At 42.0% G+C, this 22,904-nt stretch overlaps 2 protein-coding genes across 2 annotated transcripts; both read left to right on the top strand.

Moving 5' to 3' along the window:
• The first annotated feature begins 4,377 nt into the window (after positions 1–4,377).
• LOC132874319 (olfactory receptor class A-like protein 1) lies at positions 4,378–5,325 on the top strand. Its single transcript, XM_060910403.1, has one exon. The coding sequence runs from the start codon at positions 4,378–4,380 to the stop codon at positions 5,323–5,325; it is 948 nt and encodes a 315-aa protein (XP_060766386.1).
• A 12,616-nt stretch (positions 5,326–17,941) lies between these two features.
• LOC132874326 (olfactory receptor class A-like protein 1) lies at positions 17,942–18,889 on the top strand. The gene has a single exon (XM_060910410.1). It carries the CDS (start codon positions 17,942–17,944, stop codon positions 18,887–18,889), a length of 948 nt encoding a protein of 315 aa, XP_060766393.1.
• The last annotated feature ends 4,015 nt before the right edge of the window (positions 18,890–22,904 follow it).

Below are 22,904 nucleotides of genomic sequence, written 5' to 3' on the forward strand. Positions count from 1 at the left end.
AAGTAGTTCTTTGTAACTTTTAATCCATTCAATATTTGTTCTTTTCCTGCAAATATGTCTATGTTTCTGGTAGTCCATCGTGTTTGCTCGCTTATGAGCTGCTTTCTCCGCATTCGAAATAAAATTACCTGTATCTTTTACTTGGGGCAAGACGTGCTTCCCTAAATAGAGCTGCTTGGATGCTGCAATAGGACCTTAAATCAGTATTCACTCATTTCACAGAATACCCGACCGTCACATCACAGCTTCCTAAGTGCAAACCTCCAGCTAGAAACTTCCAGCTTCTCGGGTCTGTCACCATCACTGTTGGTTCATCACCTTAGGTCTTCCTGCACCTCCATACCTTGCACAATAAGTCAGGCCAATTATTCTCGGGCCCCCAGTAAAAGCCTCTCTGGACTGAAGAGCTTGTATTCCGATGGCACAAAAGATTGCGACGATCGGAAAGCTCTAATGCTGCCGCGCAGTGTCCTCTAACTGGACGGTTCTGTTGCACGTTGACTTGTAAAACTCAATTCCTCCCAGGACTAGATGCCTTATTCAGCCATTGCACTGCAAGAGGAAGAGTGTACTGCAAATATGTAAAAATGTTTTGGACAGAGTCTACAAAATGGCTTCCTACATTGTTTTCCAATGAACCTGCATTCCAACTTGACTTACAGTGTTTTTATTGACGTCTAAATCACCAAAATATTAAAAGACTGTACACCACAGCACTGTCGAATTCTGGACTCTGATTGGTCAGAAGGGAAGGAGTTGCTCAATTCTCCATAATAGCAGCTCTGACTGTAGCACAGGTTTATATTAATGCACGCATTCTAATACATTATTGTTTCTATAGTAACGGTTCATTCACAGGGACTCATACAGCGGTACAACATGGAGACAGTGAAGTTTTCTGGAAGGAATCTCCAGTGTAACAGTCAGAGGTGAAGCTGGAACTTTAGGTTTTCTGATATGTTCAGGACAGAGGAGTTTACACTTCTTTCCAGTTTCTCAGTCACATGATGTAACAAGCTGCATTTTTTTTTACTTCTTCACTTCAAGAGAGCTAAAAACAAGAGCCTGATGAAGGAACAACAGTTTATAGCTGCTATAACATAACGGACACCAGGAACTAACTTGTTTTGTGGACATTCCACAATGGTAAATGTAACTATAAAAGAAAAAATGTATGTGCCATACTTTAAAATATAACAAAATGATAATCTTCAGCCCATTGCTGTGGTGTAAGAGGAATGAAACACTGAGCAGCGTGCTGTTAGAGGAAAATAATCAACTTTGGGGTGGTAACACTCACTCCGCTTCATCACATCACCCATCACTGATTATCTAAGGACAGAAGGGTTCATGCTGAGACCGTGTGTGGGTTTTGAAACGTGTCCATTGTATTGGCATCATGGTGGTTACCACTATCGCCTTACAGCAAGATGGTTCTTGATTCGAACCTTGTGACTGACTGGGGTCTTCCTGTGTGGAGTTTGCATGTTCTCCCATTGCCTGTGTGGGTTTCCTCCAGGTGCTCTGGTTTCCTCCCACAGTCTAAAGTCATGAGGTCAACTGAATACTCTCAATCCCCCATCGGTGCGAGTGTGATAGTTGTTCGTCTCAGTGTAGCCCTGTGACAGATTGGTGACCTGCCCAGAGTGAACCCCAACTCTCACCTGAAGTCAAACTGGGATTGGCTCCAGCTTCTCCACAACACTGATGGACAAGCGGTATAGAAAATGAATGGATGTCCACTGTGCTGATTTGGTTGCACAGATCTGGTAACCCTGATTTACCCTCGATTAGTAAAACAGAGATTGGAAAAAATATCCCTGTGTTTAAAAAATGCATTAAATCCTCAAAACCACACAATCCCCTGCTCTTCTCAAACAGACTCCTGATTATTAACACTAACCAACACACCTCCCTCCAGTGATCACTGCAGATTTTTCAAAAGGAGTCTTGGCTCCTCTCAATCTGGGTTCCTCATTCTCAGTCCATCATAGAGCACATGTGTCAGACACAAGGCCCACGGGCCAAATCCTTGGTTCATTCGGCTTGTGTGGACTTGGGGGGGGATAATAGGCTATTGAAACGGCCCGTAGAACAATACTGCTCAGTATTTTCACACAATCCAGAATTCACAGCAGATCTGTAAAGGAGCGACTGTGCGCATGAGTACACCTTATAGTGCTAAACTGAAACTGACGGGAGGAAGGCATTTTTATCCCCAACTGATGGTTAGTAACCATCAACCCCATATATATGTGCAGAACAATTTCTGCCCCAACTGGCTTGACCACGGTCTCAAATGCGGGTTAACAACAGTGCTGCGCTAGGTGCATGTTGCACATCTAGAAGCATGCTGTGTTGGAAGTGGCATAACCAGAAATGAATTTTGGTGGTATGAGGAAATATCCTGAACAAAATTATGATCGTTTTCTTTATCTGCGCTGTTAAATTAAGTGGTGTGATGTGCTTGTGCATTTCAGGTGGATGTCAGACAGCAGGAGAAGTAGGGAGGACACTAATTTGTTATTTTATCATTTAAGACACAATCTACTCTCACACATCCCTCCATTATCTACACTGCTTATCCATCAGGGTCGTGGGGAAGCTGGAGCCAATCCCAGCTGACTTCAGGTGAGAGGCGGGGTTCACCCTGGGGAGGTCACCAATCTATCACAGGGCTACACAACCATCACACTCACATTCACACCGATGGGGGATGCAGAGGAGCCTACTCTCAAACAAACAATCTTTCATATTTGTTCATCATTTCATATTAATTATTATTAAAATAACAGGTGAATATCAGGAGAAATTACACCTTATATAGAATAAATCCTAATCTATTTTTCTTTTGCATCAAACTCAAGCAGGCTCCTTCTCTGACTCTCACCTCAATATATCTTGCTTGTCATGTCGCTATCTGGCGAGTAGCCTACAAAGAGAAAGAGGAAAAATGTTTCCATCCGAATTAGCGAATCCCGTTTCTTATTAAAGCAGCTGGTATCCAATATAATATGATTATACAAAGGAACGTTTTGATGAAAAAAAACCCCCACTTCTTTGGAATAAATATGATAAATGTATAAATGATAAAATACCCAGCAGTGCAACACTTTTATCATTTCTGTGAGTTATTTTTCGACAGACATCCTGTTCTAATTTCAAAGCCTCGGCAATTGGAGTGAAACAATTATGCTCAATAAGTTGAAAAACAGAAGTCACAGATTTTGATTCCAGCTCTTCAGGAGCTCACAAAAATGCTGATGTGACAAAAAAAATTTGGAGTCTGACACCCCTGACTATAATTATAAGGATAATTCCTTTTCCCACAGTCAGAGTTTAGACTCTGATGATGTCTTGATGGAAATGTTCCATTAACGTGCGCTCACTGCACTGGTGTGTTAGTGCTGGATGTTCTTGTTGGATGTTGGTGTTTTATTCATGCATGTGTCATTGTTTTCACTAAAAGACTAATTGTGCGGTAAGCAGGTGGGACTCGCCCTCAGTTTCCTTGGTGACTCTGGTTTCCATGGTTACATGGGATCTTGCGGTGCTTTGTTTCGGTCTGCGTCGGTGCCCCAGTGGAAAGGTACACATTATAAATTCACATATCTTTACTTCCATCCCCGGTGGTAAAGATTACAAATGCGTTGCAGCCGTCACAAGAAGTAGTTCCAGGTGAGCTGTACATACAGTACCAGTCAAAAGTTTAGGTACACCTTCAAATTTCAATGTTTTTTCTTTATTTTTATGAATTAAAAGTCACTTCATGTCTTAAAGTAATGATGGATGTTCTCTTTACTTAGGTGTTTGGTTACTGACATAAAATAGATTACTACAGTTGTGGAATCGGGCTGTTTTATTATGTGCATTTTCATTATTTACTGTTGGATCTCAAATGCATTAAGAAGGTGAGAAACTTGTCCACTGATTACCTTTTGACGAGGCACCTGTTAACTGAAAAGCATCCAGGTAACTCCCTTATGAAGCTGGTTAAGATAACACCAATAGTGTACAAAGTGTCATCAAGGGAAACGCTGGATACACTGAAGAATCTAAAATATTAAACATTTTTTGTTTTTTTAACACTTTTTTTTTGTTTATCACATAATTCCATATAATGTTCCAGATGTTATTTCATCATTTTGATGTCTTCAGGTTTGTTCTACAGTGTCAAGAATAGTCATCAAAATACAGAAAAAACTCTGGATGAGTCAAGTAGGGGTGTACAAACTTTTGACTGGTACTGTGTGTGTGCATATATATGATATAAATGTCATATTTATTTAAAAACCATTTTCAGTTCTTCAGTAATCAGTTCCATGTTGTGTTTCCTGATCATCTCTGTCTTGCTGTGTGACTCAGAAACCAGGCTCCATGGACCTCTGCATCACCATTAAAGGAGTCTCGTTCCTCCTGCAGACGGGGCTGGGAATTCTGGGTAACATGTCCGTGCTGATGGCGTATGCTCATATCGCTTTTGTAGAGTCACGTCTGCAGCCCGTGGACAGAATCCTGGCTCACCTGGCCTTCAGCAACCTACTGCTACTGCTGACGCGTGGCGTGCCACAGACGATGGACATCTTCGGCCTGACGGACTTGCTGAACGATCCGGGGTGCAAAGTGGTGATCTTCGCCTACCGCGTTGGCCGCGCCCTCTCCATCTGCATCACCTGCATGCTGAGCGTCTTCCAAGCGCTGACTATCGCACCGTTGAGTGGGCCGCACCTGACCAAACTGAAATCTCATCTGTCGCAGCTTGTCATGCCCACCTTCATAGGTCTGTGGCTCCTTAACATGATTGCAAGCCTCGGTGCTGCGCTTTTCTCAATAGCACCTCGAAACAGCACCGTGCCTGCCTTCACCCTCAACCTCGGCTTCTGTCACGTCGACTTCCGTGACAGCCTGACATACATGGTGAATGGCATTGGTCAATCGACACGAGACTTCCTCTTCGTGGCTGTCATGCTGGCCTCCAGCGGCTACATCCTCGTCCTCCTGCACAAACACAGCAGGCAGGTCAGGTCCATCCGACGTGCTCAGCAAGGAACCTCCATGGAAATGCGGGCAGCCAAGACTGTCGTCATGCTGGTGGTGCTGTACACCATGTTCTTCGGCATCGATAACGTGATCTGGATCTACATGCTACATGTGGCTCGGGTCCCGGCTGTGGTGGCGGACATGAGACTGTTTTTCTCATCGTGCTACGCCGCACTCAGTCCTTTCCTCATGATAAGCACCAATAAGAAGATAAAGGAGAGAATGGTGTGTGCGGCTGGAGAACCGTCGGCTGAGGACTCCACCGAGAAACCAAATGCTCAATGAACTTTTTTATTTTTCCACATTCAAGTTCTGATACTAGATGTCAGATTTTAGGATTCTTTAGATATTTTGAATTGTTATAATTGGCATAAGATTGTTGAAATAATTTTTTTTAAATTAGGTTTGGGCCCAATTGTACTGATTTATTTTGCTGCCTAAATGGCGGCCATTTTGTATGAGTACTGCCTTATTTTTAAACTTTGTGTTGAACATGAGACGGAGGTGTACATGCACAGTGCATCATGGTTCCTGGACACCACCACGTATGTATCATTTTGTTCAGGAGCTCATGGTCGTTAGAGTTGCTTGTTGTTGCTTTAGGTGAGAGAGACCAGAAAAACTCACTCACTAAGCATCAAATACAAGGCTAAAAAAAAGTTCACATTCAGTTGAAAGACTGTGCCTGAGAGTCTTATTCCTCCAAACAAAGGGCCATTTTTGTTGGAACAAATTGCACTTCTGCTTTTGGGGCTTTATGCTAATCTAAGCTCAATAGATTTCCTCGATGATTTGCATAATGTTGGTTGATTGTCCACAACACCACATCAGTAACATAAGTTTGTGACTGACTGGTATAACCACAAGAAGACCTGTGATGAACTCACCCCTGGTAGCCTATGGTTTAGAGACCTGAATGTGACAGGATGAACATCAGCTTCACCTCTGAGGAAAGGAGATATACTTATAGCTCTTGATGATTTGAGGTGAAGGAGAGAAAAACGTCCTGATAAAGCACTGGGATTTGACCATTGGCTTATCCTGTGTCTCAGAAAACTACATTCACCTCCCAAATGTTAGCCGACATCAGCTCGCCTCATTTAACCAACTAGAAAATGTCAACTTCAAGATTTTCACTGTACAGGACTTTACATCCTCCCTGCATCATTTCATCCACACAGAGAATATTGCTCTTGTTCCTTCACACGTTTCTCCCTTTCCCCTCTTTCTTTTCCTCTTCTCAGCCCCTGACAGTTTCTTTTGACTTTGCTCCATCTCGACTCCTTCTCTATGTCATGATGTAGTTGAAATATATGGTGTATCCCACCTTTTTGCACCTCTGGGCCGATATGAAGCATCTGAGAGCCTAAATCTGTGGTTCCTGATCTGACAGGAAAATTACAATTCAACACATTTAACCGACGAAGTTTCCAGTGTTTAATGTTTCATTAATAAATCTGATTTTGCACATTTCAAGGTCATCATCATTCTGTGAACTTTTATTGCACATTCCAGCTCACACTGTTGAGCTTGGCTATTTAGTTAACCCACTGCGCATATTCTCTTCCTCTCTGTCATGTCATGACTCTTCTCCATCTTCATCATGTGACTGATTTTCACACATTCCAGGACACACTGTACAGCTTGGACTTCAACAACTCATGCACATACTCCCTAAATAGGTCCGCTTTTCAAATTTGTATATTTTAGATTCTTCTTATCTTTTAGTCTATGTATATAGCTCCTTTTGTCTTTGCTAAATTTTTCTATCTTAACTGTTCAAGCACCAACCACCAAAGCAAATTCCTTGCATGTGAGAACGTACTTGGCAATAAACTTGATTTTGATTGCTTTAATGATATGAGCCACTTTTAGAACACAGAGAGAGAGAGTTATTGACAAAAATCAGCCTTTAAAACACTGTCATAAATTATTTCTTTGTTTAAATGTGCTTCATGAAGACGGTTGAGTTCCTGTGTTCATCCAGAGAGAGATGAGCGTCACTTCGCTCTGTTACGGTTTGACATTTTCACAGTTTGACACCAGAGTAAAAATAGATCACGGTATTTCAGTACTAAGCTATCATTTAAAAACACAATAATATGGTGGAACATTTAAATGGAGAGTGTTATCTCATCTCATCTCATTATCTCTAGCCGCTTTATCCTTCCACAGGGTCGCAGGCAAGCTGGAGCCTATCCCAGCTGACTACGGGCGAAAGGCGGGGTTCACCCTGGACAAGTCACCAGGTCATCACAGGGCTGACACATAGACACAGACAACCATTCACACTCACATTCACACCTACGCTCAATTTAGAGTCACCAGTTAACCTAACCTGCATGTCTTTGGACTGTGGGGGAAACCGGAGCACCCGGAGGAAACCCACGCGGACACGGGGAGAACATGCAAACTCCACACAGAAAGGCCCCCGCCGGCCCCGGGGCTCGAACCCGGACCTTCTTGCTGTGAGGCGACAGCACTAACCACTACACCACCGTGCCGCCTGGAGAGTGTTATAGTAATCATTAAATGACATGTCTGAACAACAGTCACAGATTTATATTAATGGGCGTGTTCTACTGCATAATCATTATTGTTTCCATAGTAACAGCTCATTTAGCCGATTAAAAAAAAAACACATGTAATTGTTGACGTGGTGAAGTTTTGTGGAAGGAGAAGTGTTTATGTATCGTTTCTGGAAGGAGTCTCCAGTGTCGGCGCTTTGAAACAGTCAGAAGTGAATCTGTAACTTTATGCTTTCTGACATCATCAGCACAGAGGAGTTTATACTTCTTTACAGTTTCTCAGTAAAATGACAAGCTGTGCATTATTTTGTTGTTGTTTTTTTGTCTTATGAACTTCAAGAGAGAAAAAGAGAGACTTATGAGGAAATGACTGTTTATAGCTGCTATAACATAAGTGACAACAGGAACTATGGTAAGTCATTTCATGAACATTAAATGTAACAAACAAAAGTATGACATGTCGCTCTTTCATTAATTTACAAAAAAAGCGATCGTTGGCAAATTATATTATTTTAATTATTGTCGGGTTTTTTTAAACCAAGCTGGTCAGTTGGCTGGCAAAAGAATGTCAGCTCATACTGTGACGTTCCTGAATGATTCTGAGCTACAAAATGAACTCAACTGTTTGTTTAAAAAAAAGGTCCTTGGAGGTGCAACCATTCGCATATAAGGAGAAGAGGAACACAGGTTTGCAAACAGTCTCATGTAATAAATCTGTCCCTTATTATGTTTATTTCAGGACACTCATGACGAACTCCACCCTGATGGCCTGAAACAACACACAACAGTTTGAAGCCCGTCACCAAAGGGGCTCTGCAGATGGCAATGCTTTAGAGGCAGGGAGCATTTTGGAGGAAGTAAAGGGGAGTGCAGGGTTACAAAGTGTCCTGAAAAAAATGCTCCTGGAACTGGACAGTGGGAAACTGTCTCCAAAGACTCTGTCACTGAAGAACACTGAAGGGGCTGTGGTACTGATGCAGACATACTTTAGTCCTCCAGCTGACATTTAACATCGTTTACTATAAGATATATTTGGGGGATGGGGAAGGGGACAGCGGTTGTGATATTCTCATGTTTTTTACATGTCAATTCTTAAAATAAACAATGTTGATTTGAAACTAACTAAAATACTTATTTGTGGAGTGATTTTCAATTTATCTGATGTACAACTCATAATAAACCCATCTGTGGTAGATTTTCACTGTGGCAGTAGAAGTTGCAGTAACAGTGCTAATCAGAGGAGTAGGGGTCGCATTAACTCAAATTATTACTCATATTCATCTGAAAATATTAAGGAAGTCAAAATTAAAAGAGCTTAATTTTACTGTCTGGGGAAACTTTCTTTAAAATTAAAATCATTAAGTGAAATAAAGATTTTTCAATCATGTAAGTTTCAAGTTGGTTTTTTTTTTTAATTACCTAAAATGTGATATGGAGTAAACTTAAAAACAAGCATTCAAAATTTTTGAACTATATTTTTAAGTAAAATCCACTGATCATTTTTGACAGTGTACACATTTTTGGAGAACCACAGACAATGAGAGTCACTGCACAGTCCACTGCTCGCCCACTGAGGCCTCACATCCACCTGCTCCTCATTCTCCGAATGACATTCACCTGACTGATCCACCACACACCTGGACATGTGAGTGGAGGTGTCATGTTTCTTCACACACTGATCGATATATATGTGTGTGTGTGTGTGTGTGAGAGAGAGAGTGAAAAAGATACAGCATAACTCAGGGTTATGTCTCATTTATGCTCCCTTCAGATACGAAAATAAATCCGTCCATTTCAAACAGCAGCTCCCCTTTTTCTTCACTTCCATCAAACTCACATGTAACTCCCATCCAATCTCCTCCCAGCTGTTCTGGAACAACTGTTTGTCCCTGTGTCCAGGTGAAGTCACATCATATAGATGTTTAGAATTTCTTCCTGGATCATAACCTCTCCTCATAAAGTTCCACCAGTTTATAAATTTCTTTATTGTGTCTCACTTGAACTGTTGGCTCCACTGCCCCGGTAGGACACGTGGCACTGCTCCATTTTGTCCATATCCGTTATCTGTCAGAAAACATGCACAGAAATGGACGAAATGCAGAGTAAGGACAGAAGGCTCTGTCCATATCCATATACGTATTTAACACTGAGAAAAAACGAGCCATTCGTGTAAATCCCATTACGCACCATGATTTCATCTTTAACACGGACTTAAATTCACTTGAGCCTCAACTGATCTCCAGATCTGGGCTACATTAGCCATGCTAACACTACTGTCTCTATTAGCCATGCTAACACTACTGTCTCTATTAGCCATGCTAACACTACTGTCTCTATTAGCCATGCTCATCTCATCTCATTATCTGTAGCCGCTTTATCCTGTTCTACAGGGTCGCAGGCGAGCTGGATCCTATCCCAGCTGACTACGGGTGAAAGGCGGGGTTCACCCTGGACAAGTCGCCAGGTCATCACAGGACTGACACATAGACACAGACAACCATTCACACTCACATTCACACCTACGCTCAATTTAGAGTCACCAGTTAACCTAACCTGCATGTCTTTGGACTGTGGGGGAAACCGGAGCACCCGGAGGAAACCCACGCGGACACGGGGAGAACATGCAAACTCTGCACAGAAAGGCCCTCGCCGGCCACGGGGCTCGAACCCAGACCTTCTTGCTGTGAGGTGACAGCACTAACCACTACACCACCGTGCCGCCCATTAGCCATGCTAACACTGATTATATTATGCATGCTAACCAGAATGAACTGCCCATGATATTCATACACAACCCTCCATATTAGCCATGCTAACCATACTGTCTTATCCATATTAACCACACTGAACTGACCATATTAACACTACTAATCGTGCTAACCAAACAGAACTATCCATGCTAACATGACTGAATTGTCTGTATTAACGACACTGTCCATGTTAACTGTGCTAAAGAGGTCAAAGAATTCGTCTGTGGTGAATTGCACCGACTGTGCTAGAACGTTTTTACATCATACTGAAAGAGAAAAGGACAAATTGCAGAACTGAAATTGGAATTAAAACTTATTATTATCCATTTAACAACACACCGAACCCCATGTTAACGCCATGTTAAACTAATCAGGTTAATCACACCAACTGTGCAGAACTGTCTAGATTAACCATACTAATCACATTAAACTGTTCCTATCTCCCACACTTAGCATTCACGTCAACTTCCATTACAGTTTTATTCTGTATTTTTTACAAAAGCGAAAGCACTACAGTGGTGGAAAACCTGTGAAAAATGTTCCTCTCTAATGAAGAAATGTAGTGTCTCCATATGCACACATACAGTGGTGCTTGAAAGTTTGTGAACCCTTTAGAATTTTCTATATTTCTGCATAAATATGACCTAAAACATCATCAGATTTTCACACAAGTCCTAAAAGTAGATAAAGAGAACCCAGTTAAACAAATGAGACAAAAATATTATACTTGGTCATTTATTTATTGAGGAAAATGATCCAATATTACATATCTGTGAGCGGCAAAAGTATGTGAACCTCTAGGATTAGCAGTTAGTTTGAAGGTGAAATTAGAGTCAGGTGTTTTCAATCAATGGGATGACAATCAGGTGTGAGTGGGCACCCTGTTTTATTTAAAGAACAGGGATCTATCAAAGTCTGACCTTCACAACACATGTTTGTGGAAGTGTATCATGGCACGAACAAAGGAGATTTCTGAGGACCTCAGAAAAAGCATTGTTAATGCTCATCAGGCTAGAAAAGGTTACAAAACCATCTCTAAAGAGTTTGGACTCCACCAATCTACAGTCAGACAGATTGTGTACAAATGGACAAAATTCAAGACCATTGTTACCCTCCCCAGGAGTGGTCGACCAACAAAGATCACTCCAAGAGCAAGGCGTGTAATAGTTGGCGAGGTCACAAAGGACCCCAGGGTAAATTCTAAGCAACTGAAGGCCTCTCTCACATTGGCTAATGTTAATGTTCATGAGTCCACCATCAGGAGAACACTGAACAACAATGGTGTGCATGGCAGGGTTGCAAGGAGAAAGCCACTGCTCTCCAAAAAGAACATTGCTGCTCGTCTGCAGTTTGCTAAAGATCACGTGGACAAGCCAGAAGGCTATTGGAAAAATGTTTTGTGAACGGATGAGACCAAAATAGAACTTTTTGGTTTAAATGAGAAGCGTTATGTTTGGAGAAAGGAAAACACTGCATTCCAGCATAAGAACCTTATCCCATCTGTGAAACATGGTGGTGGTAGTATCATGGTTTGGGCCTGTTTTGCTGCATCTGGGCCAGGACGGCTTACCATCATTGATGGTACAATGAATTCTGAATTATACCAGCGAATTCTAAAGGAAAATGTCAGGACATCTGTCCATGAACTGAATCTCAAGAGAAGGTGGGTCATGCAGCAAGATAATGACCCTAAGCACACAAGTCAGTCATTCTACCATTCTACCAAAGAATGGTTAAAGAAGAATAAAGTGAATGTTTTGGAATGGCCAAGTCAAAGTCCTGACCTTAATCCAATGGAAATGTTGTGGAAGGACCTGAAGCGAGCAGTTCATGTGAGGAAACCCACCAACATCCCAGAGTTGAAGCTGTTCTGTACGGAGGAACGGGCTAAAATTCCTCCAAGCCGGTGTGCAGGACTGATCAACAGTTACCGCAAACGTTTAGTTGCAGTTATTGCTGCACAAGGGGGTCACACCAGATACTGAAAGCAAAGGTTCACATACTTTTGCCACTCAGAGATATGTAATATTGGATCATTTTCCTCAATAAATAAATGACCAAGTATAATATTTTTGTCTCATTTGTTTAACTGGGTTCTCTTTATCTACTTTTAGGACTTGTGTGAAAATCTGATGATGTTTTAGGCCATATTTATGAAGAAACATAGAAAATTCTAAAGGGTTCACAAACTTTCAAGCACCACTGTAGATACAGATTGTCAACGTTTAAAATGGATGGATAGAAATTTTATAAATTAATATTCAGCTTTACAATGAGCCATTGTCAGTAATTATATTATGTAAAATATTACAGAGCTGGGGAGGGGGCACTATTCTGAGCAAAAACTCAGAGATTAGAATCTGGAAACATAGTGAAGTTTTTTTTGGTTGGGTTTTTTTTTGGTCAATGAACCACAATCGCTTCACTTTGGAAGGCTGGAACAATGTCATCACACTACAGACACCATGGCTGAGCTGAGCGTTATAGGAAATGCAGACTTTCCTCCTCGATCATACAAACCATCCATCCATCCATTATCTTTCCCACTTATCCATCAGGGTCATGGGGGAGGGATCTTGAACCAATCACAGATGACTTCAGGTGAGAGGTGGGGCTCACTCTGGGTGGGTCACCAGTCTATCACAGGACTACACAGAAACCAACAATCATCACACTCACACTTCTGGGAGATTGAGAGGAGCCAGTTGACTGAGCCCATGTTTACATTAGACCGTATCAGCGGATCATCAGATTAACATTTTTAAAACGATTAGTGTGCACACAGCAACACCAATACACGATTTGCGTGCACACAGCAACGCCAATACACGGATACGCTCGGCTCCGCAGGCATCCTGCGCTCCAAATCACTCCGCCCTGAACAGCGAGTGCCCTCTGGAGGGTGCGCACTCCGGCCCTGCGCAGCTCACACAGCGCGCGAGTGAAGTGCACAAGCAGTGATTCGGGACTGAGCCGCTGTGTGTGTGATCCCAGCGCATATCACTTACTACTTGCAAGTGGAAGGATGGCAAGCCTAAAGACAATCATAACTACACAATGGGCAGTATTTGCATCAGTATTTGCAGTATTTTCATACTTTTATACTCTTTAATGAAAGGTGATACAAGGCGGAAGTCCGCGCCGTTTTTCAGCAGTCGCGTCACATGACCAACGCCAGCGAATCAGGAAGGTGGATGTCACAGTGACGTTGTCCAATGACAACGCCAGCTAGAGCTCAGCACAGCGTATCCGCGTATTCTCAATGTTTACACAGCACCGGACCAGACACGATCTAGATTGAATACGTGGACGCTGGTGGATTCCCGTTTCCCGGCGTTTCCAGGCGGTTTAATGTAAACGGACAGTGCATCCGCGAAGAAAATGAGACAGATACGGTCTAATGTAAACGTAGCCTGAATCCTCGTGTCTTTGCACTGTGGGAGGAAACCGGAGCACCCGGACGAAGCCCATACAGACACGTGGAGACATGCAAACTCCACAGAGAAAGACCCCCGTCGGCCTGAACAGCGCACCACCATGCTGAATATAAAAGAATAAAGAGATTTAACTCCATTTCCCAGAATGCACATGATTGTTGTGCTTCCTGGATGCAATGGGAGATGAATGTTCACACTGAACAGCTTTGTTTATCCATGTCCTTTTTTTTTTGTCTTAGCGGTTTATACATGTATAATTACTGTACAAGAGCAGTTTCCTATTACTTTGTGTGTGGATTCTTCTCATTTGCTCAAATCTCTGTTCCTGTGAAATGGCTGAGCCAAGAGTTGTAGGAAATGCAGTCTTTGTAGTCAATGTGGTTCCTTGACACAAAAAAACCATTATTTTTTAAAGTGACCTTTTTTTCCCTCATAAATTTGTGTGTTTAATCTCAGAAATTCTGAGGTTTTTTTCCTCAGAAGATTACCCTTCTCCTCCAGCTACACTGACCCTAATATGCCATCATATGTGAAATTTATGTGTGTGGTTTTTTTTTTTTACATTTCTCCTGAAGTGTATGTGATTTTTCAGATGTAATCAGTGTATGTTTATTTTCATTTTATTTTCATGTAATTTCCTCATGAGAGGAAACTGGGTCAAATGGTCAGGAACAACTCAGGAACCACCAAGACACAGGACTGCCATGAACTGGAAGCTGCTGGAACACTGACTACAGTCAGGAGAGTTTTACATCACCATTTGGACTGAGAGGCTGCTGTCCAAGAAAGAAGCTCCAAAAGCAACACCTTTAATCTTGCAGCTGACCTCATGAACAAAGAAAAATCTTCCTGAAGGAAGGTTTTATGGTCAGATGAGACAGAGATTAAATTGTTTGGCTACAATGACCAGAGGTATGTTTGGAGGAGTGAAGGTGAGGCATTCAACCCCAAGAACACTGTACCAGCTGTTAAACAGCTGTTAATCAACTGCTGAGCATGGTGAAAAAGTGGATGGAATAATGAAGAAGGAACCTCAGAATTTTGAAGAGCATAACCATCAGAAAATGAAACACTGTTGTGTGTTCCAACAGGACAGTGACTCCAAACACACATCAGAGCTGGTTGTGAAATGTATAAAGCAGGACAACATAAAGCTTTTGGAATGGTTTTCCCAAAGTCCTGACCTCAACCCTTTTGAAAATATGCAGACTATTATTCAAAGTCAGGTCTGTTCCAGGAAACCAACAAGTTTAATCAAACTCAACCAATTCTGCCAAGAAGAGAGGACAAATATCCAGCCAGAATTCTGCCAGAAGCTTGTTGATGGCTACCAAAAGGGACCTTTAACCAAATATTAGGCAGCTGTATGTATAATTTTGACCCTGTGTTGATTTCAGAAACCCAAAATTCTGTAAATGAAAACTTGTGCAGCAAATTCTTGTTGTTTTTCCCCCATTAAAGATGTATGTTGTCCGATCATTCTGCCCCAGAAAGCCCAATATTGCCATGAAATTTATGTCCATGATGAGTGTATGGAAACTTCTAACCTCAAATGCGTGTAGGTTTCCCCCCCTATGTAATTCAGAGATGAACATTAACTCGGCCTTCATTTATCGTCATTATTTTGGCTCGAGCTCAGGGCCTTGTGCTGCATTTCTCAGGTGTATTAGAGGAAATATTTAAAAGAAAAATAATAAACAAGCTGTGTTTTTGTCGCACCTTTAGAACATCATTAACACTCGTCCCATCACTGATGATGTAATTAGCAGGTACGCGCTATAATGTTCCTCATCTGTGTTCGGCTAATGAGTCCCGGGAGACGCCGATTTCTTTAATCTGTGACAATAAACAGACAAACAACATCGCAGTCGTGGCTGGACTAATACTTCATAATCATTCATTTTATTTTGAAAATGGTTTAAACGTGTTACATACATTTAGATGTAAAAATCTTTTGATTTCTTGTTCCAGCGTTTCAGGCCTGACAGAAAGTCTGTGGACGTTTATTACATTGTTTAAAAAAAATGATGAAGCTCAGGCACTCAGAAGTAAAAGTCTTGCATGTGTAGGCTTGTCCTCGTCCCGACGGAAACGACAAACCTGAGGGAAATCAGATGCACCATGGAGTCTAATCTAATTAACCTGTCCCCATACACTTGGGTAATGGCACCCAAAAGCAAAAAGAAAAGAAAAACAACAACTCGTCCCTCAGCACAGTAAATAAATTTGAGCTGAGAGTCAGAGAAGTGAATTCCAAACGCTTTTATTTCCCTCGAGGACGTTAAAGATTAAAGAGTTGTAAAGTCTGAGAGCTCAAGTAGCTCTTTGTAACTTTTAATCCATTCAATATTTGTTCTTTTCCTGTAAATGTTTTGGACAGAGTCTACAAAATGGCTTCCTACATTGTTTTCCGACGAACCTGCGTTTCAACTTGACATACAATGTTTTTATTAACATCTAAATCACCAAAATATTAAAAGACTGTGCACCACAGCACTGCTGAATTTTGGACTCTGATTGGTCAGAAGGGAACGAGTTGATTAATTATCTGTAACAGCAGCTCTGACCGGAGCACAGGTTTATATTAATGCACTCATTCACAGATGCTTTTGAAACGTCTCTGGAAGGAGTCTCCAGTGTCAGTGTTCTGTCACAGTCAGAGGTGAAGCTGGAACTTTAAATTTTCTGACATGTTCAGGACAGAGGAGTTTACACTTCTTTCCAGTTTCTCAGTCACATGATGTAACAAGCTGCATTTTTTTTTACTTCTTCACTTCAAGAGAGCTAAAAACGAGAGCCTGATGAAGGAACAACAGTTTATAGCTGCTATAACATAACTGACACCAGGAACTAACTTGTTTTGTGGACATTCCACAATGGTAAATGTAACTATCCATCCATCCATCCATCCATCCATTATCTGTAGCCGCTTATCCTGCGCAGGCTGACTCTGGGTGAAAGGCGGGGTACACCCTGGACATGTCACCAGGTCATCACAGGGCTGACACATAGACACAGACAACCATTCACACTCACATTCACACCTACGCTCAATTTAGAGTCACCAGTTAACCTAACCTGCATGTCTTTGGACTGTGGGGGAAACCGGAGCACCCGGAGGAAACCCACGCGGACACGGGGAGAACATGCAAACTCCACACAAAAAGGACCCCATCAGCCCCTGGGCTTGAATCCAGAACCTTCTTGCTGTGAGGTGACAGTACTAATCGCGACATCACCATGCCGCCTCTAAATATAACTATAAAAGGAAAATAATGATAATCTTCAGCCCATTGCTGTGGTGTAAGAGGAATGAAACACTGATTGACATGCTATTAGAGGAAAATAATCAACTCTGGGGTGGTAACAGTCACTCCGCTTCATCACATCACTCATCACTCATTATCTGAGGACAGAATGGTTCACGCTGAAACCGTGTGTGGTTTTGTTTGTTTTGTTTTTAAATATATGTCTGTGATGCGGATCTGGTAACCCTGACTGCAGTGTCCTTGATTAGTAAAATGTAAAGCTTTATAAAAATATCTCTGTTTAAAAAATGATTTAAATCCTCAGAACCACACAATCCCCTGCTCTTCCCTAATTGACTCCTGATTATTAACACTAACCAACACACCGCCCTCCAGTGATCACTGTAAATTTTGAGTGGCTCCTCTCAATGTATGTTCCTAATTCTAGCGCCATCTTAGGGATTTTATTTCCTTTTCCCACAGTCAGAGTTTAGACTCTGATGATGTCTTGATGGAAATGTTCCATTAACGTGAGCTCACTGCACTGGTGTGTTAGTGCTGGATGTTCTTGTTGGATGTTTTTGTTTTCACTAAAAGACTAATTGTGCGGGAAGCAGGTGGGACTCGCACTCAGTTTCCTTGGTGACTCTGGTTTCCATGGTTACATGGAATCTTGCGGTGTTTTGTTTCGGTCTGCGTCGGTGCCCCAGTGGAAAGGTACACATTATAAATTCACATATCTTTACTTCCATTCCCGGCAATGAAGACTATGCACATGAGCCGTCACAAGAAGTTTCTGGTGAGATTTGATTAATCGCAGGCAAAATATATAATTAATGTATTTTAACTGAAAACCATTTTCAGTTCTTCAGTAATCAGTTCCATGTTGTGTTTCCTGATCATCTCTGTCTTGCTGTGTGACTCAGAAACCAGGCTCCATGGACCTCTGCATCACCATTAAAGGAGTCTCGTTCCTCCTGCAGACGGGGCTGGGAATTCTGGGTAATGCGTCCGTGCTGATGGCGTATGCTCATATCGCTTTTGTAGAGTCACGTCTGCAGCCCGTGGACAGAATCCTGGCTCACCTGGCCTTCAGCAACCTACTGCTACTGCTGACGCGTGGCGTGCCACAGACGATGGACATCTTCGGCCTGACGGACTTGCTAAATGATCCGGGGTGCAAAGTGGTGATCTACGCCTACCGCATTGGCCGCGCCCTCTCCATCTGCATCACCTGTATGCTGAGTGTCTTCCAAGCGCTGACTATTGCACCGTCGGCTGGGCCGCACCTGACCAAACTGAAATCTCATCTGTCACGGCTGGTTATGCCCACCTTCATAGGTCTGTGGCTCCTCAACATGATTGTCTGCATCGCCGCTCCACTTTTCTCAATGGCACCTCGAAACAGCACCGTGCCTGCCTTCACCCTCAACCTCGGCTTCTGTCACGTAGACTTCCGTGACAGTCTGTCCTACATGGTGAATGGTGCAGCCCTCTCAACACGAGACTTCCTCTTTGTGGCAGTCATGCTGGCCTCCAGTGGCTACATCCTCATTCTCCTGCATAAACACAGCAGACAGGTCAGGTCCATCCGACGCGCTCAGCAAGGAACCTCCATGGAAATGCGGGCAGCCAAGACTGTCGTCATGCTGGTGGTGCTGTACACCATGTTCTTCGGCATCGATAACGTGATCTGGATCTACATGCTACATGTGGCTCGGGTCCCGGCTGTGGTGGCGGACATGAGACTGTTTTTCTCGTCGTGCTACGCCGCACTCAGTCCTTTCCTCATGATAAGCACCAATAAGAAGATAAAGGAGAGAATGGTGTGTGCGGCTGGAGAACCGTCGGCTAAGGACTCCACCGAGAAACCAAATGCTCAATGAACTTTTTTATTTTTCCAAATTCAAGTTCTGATACTAGATGTAATATTTTAGCATTCTTGAGATCTTACAAATTGTTATTACTGGCGTAAGGTTGTTGAAATTCATGAAAAAAATTGTTTTGTAGACATTGTACTGACTTATTTTGTTGCCTAAATGGTGGCCATTTTGTACGAGTACTGTCTTATTTTTAAACTTACTGATAATTCTAAGAAGCTCACTAGCTAATTAATGAGTTAATTTGTACAGCATTTGTAACATAAAAGAAAAATTTAAATTTATGTGAATTTGCATAACAGCATCCATTGCTTGTATTTGGGTCAGAACCAGAGAGAGAGAGAGAGAGAGAGAGAGAGATCAACTCCATTCACTCCAATGGACCATTTTTTTCCCCCTTTACAGCAATGGTGGCTCATGGAGCCTCTTAACATTTCCCAGATATTAGCACTAAATACTAACAGTGCAGCAGAGCTGCAGCAGATCTGATGTATCTCTTTTTTTTAAGGAAAAGATGTTTAAAGAATCAGATTGTATATTATCAGCACATCTCGATCAAATTAACGTGTATTAAAGCATGCTAGTGGATTGTCCCTCATTACAGTCATAGATTTAGGGAATGTTATTAACATAACAAATGAGGCAGCACACAACATTAACAAGGAATACCCCATTAATTGTAAATTCCATTCCCTTCATGCCATTTCTGTCTGTTTCTGTTACATCAGGAGTGTTGAGTCGACCATGGACAAGTCATGTTTCAGATCAGTCAGCAATAAGGAATCACAGTAAATGTGTAGAATTATACTGCTATATTATATGAGGGATCATACTTCACATTTCATCTTCATTGTATGAGTAATTATACTGAACATGTAATTGATATTATAAGTGATCAGTTTGAAGAATAGTGTTGCTGCATGGTGATGACTGATGAGCTTATCGGTCAGGAGTGGTCAAGACCAGTGATGTTATATTGTCAAACATCAGGAGCAAAAGCTCTCGCAGCTGAACATCACACCTTATGAAGTACTATAACTTAAGTTTGGGGAAGAAAGACCACACCTCATCTCTTAAGGCCATTTCCCATCCAAGCCTTAGCAGTGTCGAACCCTTTCTCTTGTCTTCTTCTCTCTCTCTCTCTCTCTCTATCTCATACTCTCTCATTCAGCAAAAGGATGGGGGGGGTGTTCAGTGGAGCCTGAAGACTCCCTGAAATGGGAAAACACCCTCACCCCTCATTCTGCGTCTCCTCTCCCTGGGTTTCACCAGCCTTTCCCTGTTCCTTTTTTTTTTTTAATAAACCAAATATTAATTTTTCCAAAGGTGTGTTTTGTTTGTGAAAAAGTCCAAAAGTAGTGTTTGAATATGATGACCTCACTTTTTTTTTGTTGCTCAAATCTTTAGTGATCATGGTAAGATTGCTCCTCCTGACATGAACCAACCATTTTTTGCTCCTCTCAGTGTCAGTGGGGAAACCGTATGGTACATTCATACTCCTTTCTCTGAACCATTGGAGCTTCCACATGCAGCCCAGCAAACCATGCTGGAGAAGATATGGAAGGATAACACAGAGGAAAGGACACGGACAAACTATTGACCTGCTTTTCATGTTCCTGAGTTTATTACAGATTTATATAATGAATTCATGACAATCATAGAGAGTCACCTGTGGCAGCTGGTGAAAGAAATTCTTAGTGGGGCTGGTGTGCCAATAGATTTCCCTGCCTAGTCTAGTATAAGCATTCAAATGAACAGTCAGAAAATGACAATTCCACAATAATAATTTAATTTCCTTCTCAAAATCAGCAGTTTCACAGATAAAGTAAATTATCAATTTACAGCTATATTAAGCTTCATTTATGATTTGGAAAGGAACATTATCAAATACAATACAATACTCAAGTTCTTACAAACACAAATCAACAGTGTGTGTGTGTGTGTGTGTGTGTGTGTGTGTGTGTGAGAGAGAGAGAGAGAGAGAGAGAGGGGGGAAAAATTACTTTCATGTCCCCGCATTGCTAGTTCAAAAGCACCACAAAATTTAACACAATCGATGATCTTAGATAAAATATAACGGTTTTTATCGACCTCTTCATTGCGCCTTCTTACAGCAATGCGGTGCCCATCGTCTGGCTGCGCCGCTATGCTAATCCTTCCAAGCACAGCTAGCTTTACACAGTTTTCCATGTGAACTCTTGATCTTTCATGCTTCTTGATGCGTTCGGAGAGGTGCTTTAAGTCAGTTTGTCCAGACTGTGTCCACATCAAATCACACCTGTCACTTTTGAAAATGATGCAGGGGAAACAAAAAAGTGCATTGGCTGTTCCACAGCCTGTCAGCCACAACTTACGCTGGAACCAACTCCTGCAAAAAGTCCTGTTGTAGGCTTTAACTTTCTCCTTGGTTGGCTGGGTGATGTTTATTTCGGGCTTGTCGGGTCCCAGCTCCTTAACACGGATTTTTTCCACCATCGTCCTTTTCACGAAAGGTTAGTTCAACAAATCTCTCACCGAATTTGGTGGAAGCCGCCCCTCAACTGTCGTCGTCGCCATCATCTCTCTGACTGACTGACCTGAGACCTCAAGTTTATCACCATAGCAACCAAAACTTTCCCACATTTTCTGTAGCAGGGGCGAAATTTCCAGCGCCCCAAAACTATTAAATTCAGCAATGCTGATTGGCCAAATATTTATTATTTTTCCCTAGCAACCATACACAATTGGCTATTTCGCTGCACTTCTGGGGCACTTTGACGAGCGCCCAAGAAGAGAAATGATACGAGTCTGTTGTGGAAATTCACTGTTGAATGAGAGTCAGTTGGTGGAAATGTTGTTTAAATAATTCAGATCGCATGTAGGCACACACTATTAAGTAAAACTGACATTGATAATAAAATTTGTAAAAAATGTGTATATATATATATATTTTTTTCCCCCTCCACATCTGGGAGGGTGGCACCCAAGCGCCCCCTATGGGCCAGCCACCACTGAGAGTCACCTGTCGATTTCCTTCTGTTCTATCTGAAAACCATAAAGATTACATTCGTCATTAAGATTGCTCCGGCCCTCAGTGACCATGGGATTATTGAAGCCACCATGAATCTAAAAAATGTTAGAAAATGAATTTGATCTGAATTTTCTATCATCCCTTCCCTTCTCCAAACTCTAAATGTATCAATCAACATTTGGATACGATTGTTCTTGACGACTACGCAAGTTTAAGACGATAATTAAAAAAGAAAAGATTTCAATGCAATAAGCAACAACAACACGCTCTTTCATCAAGGTCACGTTCACCTAAGATCTGTTAACAAAGCAGGCAACACAAGCTGTTCACACTAATCCTCAAACAGTACCAAATTTTACTTTTTAAAAACAATATTGATATAATGGCATACATATGTTGGTGTGCTTATAGTCAATTTACATAATGACTACGAACTACCAAAAAAAAATCACAGTTTTGTCTATGTGTATTTATGACTTCAAATTGCCCACCAGGAACTTCCTGGAACTATCTGTAGTCTACGTGAATCACATGACGATCACGCATTTTGGACCACCACTTGACACGACTCTCACATGGCTGTGGTTCCAGTTATACCAAAGATCTCTGAATATACCAAGATAAAGCAACATCATTCATCTCTATGGGAGCAAAAGTGGAAGAGTTCTGGTCTCATAACTGGGCGTGTTGCATTATGTCACAAACGGACCTCCTCGTTGATTTGAATGGAGCACTGGGTTGTTCTGGTCTGCATGGGGGGGGGGATCAGTTCCCCCTACCCCTCCCAAAAGATGAACAAGAAAGTGGTCATACATTTGCAGTTCTCGCGCTGCCTTAATCCTTTCTGGTCATACAGTAGTAAAGAAACTCTTAAAGGGAAGATTTCAGTCCTCCCAGTTTTTCCCCTTGACAAAAATCTCATCTCATCTCATTATCTGTAGCCGCTTTATCCTTCTACAGGGTCGCAGGCAAGCTGGAGCCTATCCCAGCTGACCACAGGCTTGCTCATTG

This window comes from Neoarius graeffei, chromosome 26 (assembly GCF_027579695.1).
Source record: "Neoarius graeffei isolate fNeoGra1 chromosome 26, fNeoGra1.pri, whole genome shotgun sequence".
Classification (NCBI taxonomy): Eukaryota; Metazoa; Chordata; class Actinopteri; order Siluriformes; family Ariidae; genus Neoarius; species Neoarius graeffei.

Coding starts and splice junctions, on each gene's coding strand:
- LOC132874326 (XM_060910410.1), top strand. CDS start 17,942: ATGGACCTCTGCATCACCATTAAAGGAGTCTCGTTCCTCCTGCAGACG.
- LOC132874319 (XM_060910403.1), top strand. CDS start 4,378: ATGGACCTCTGCATCACCATTAAAGGAGTCTCGTTCCTCCTGCAGACG.